The sequence below is a fragment of the Notothenia coriiceps genome, unplaced genomic scaffold (assembly GCF_000735185.1).
Source record: "Notothenia coriiceps isolate Sejong01 unplaced genomic scaffold, NC01 NC01_scaffold00030210, whole genome shotgun sequence".
NCBI lineage: Eukaryota > Metazoa > Chordata > Actinopteri > Perciformes > Nototheniidae > Notothenia > Notothenia coriiceps.
In genome coordinates, this window is record NW_011362911.1 from 269,311 (window position 1) to 270,411 (window position 1,101).

At 46.9% G+C, this 1,101-nt stretch overlaps 1 protein-coding gene across 1 annotated transcript in view; it reads left to right on the forward strand.

Annotated features, from left to right (window-relative positions):
• LOC104959306 (titin-like) overlaps positions 1-761 on the forward strand; it is a 4,933-nt gene extending 4,172 nt beyond the window's left edge. The window contains exon 9 of the mRNA XM_010787173.1: positions 154-761. Coding sequence (XP_010785475.1) covers positions 154-293 — 140 coding nt within the window. The 3' untranslated portion in view covers positions 294-761. The remainder of the gene's footprint in view (positions 1-153) is intronic.
• Positions 762-1,101: the final 340 nt, after the last annotated feature.

Consider the following 1,101-nt stretch of genomic DNA (forward strand, 5'->3'; position numbering starts at 1 on the left):
GCTGCTTTAACAAAAACTAAGAGAAAGAGTATTTGCCGATATGGTTCCCAGATGATCGGGCATTTTTAAAACTACCCACACAGATATCTTTAATCCAAATACGCTGTAATTTAATCTGCATGATGAATTAAGTTTATCCTCATGGTCCAACAGCTGCCCACGGACCCATCATCATTGACTCTCATGTGATGGAGGGTCACACGTCAGGGCTGGAGACACCATCGTGGTCACTGCCACCAGCCATTATAGGCAAACCTGCGCCCACTCCTGCTGGTTCCAAGGGAGGAAAGTAATTTCAAACCCTCGGACCTGCGTTAACATTGAGACCACCTGCCTCTTCCTCTACGCTGTCCGTGAAGTACGCCAGCAGGAATGACTCCGGAGACTACATCATCACCGCCAGCAACCCCCCTTCGGAGTGAACGGAGGAGACGGTGAAGGTCAAACGTCTGGATGTTCACTGCAGTTTCCTGCGGGCCCATCGAGTGCAGCCGGCATTTCCTCTGAGAAGGGTCACTCTCACCCTGGACGGCCCCCACCCACGGACGGAGGCTCGCCATCCAAGTACGTACACACCCTCGAGAAGAGGAGACCAGCCGCCTGCTGTGGACCATCCCTGGAGAGAAGGTCCTGACTGTCACTACTGTGGCCAAACAAGCTCATCCAGGGGCAACGACTACTTCTTCAAAAGTGTCCGCCGTGAACCAAGTACGGAGCCAGTGATCCGTCTCACTCCGAGGCCGTCAGAGGATGGTCGACAGAATTCGAGTACGTTCATGTGGACAACATGCAATTTTTGTATTGCCTGTGTTTTCTATGATTATTTGGAGTGAATTCTTTTTTAAAATCGTTTTGTACCATAAGTATATCTTATCTTATCTTATGATACATAAATATATCCAAAATCCCCCTCTGGTAAACAAATTTTGAACCTGGCTTTATTCAACACTCACATTTAATGTACAGGAAATGTATGCAATAACTTGTATTTAATCATCATAACATGAAGCCTCATTTAAAGCATTACATTTCGAAACCTTTCTAATGTACACTCAGATTCCCTGAATGTATTAATCTTTCTCCTGCGTGTAGGTCCTCCCT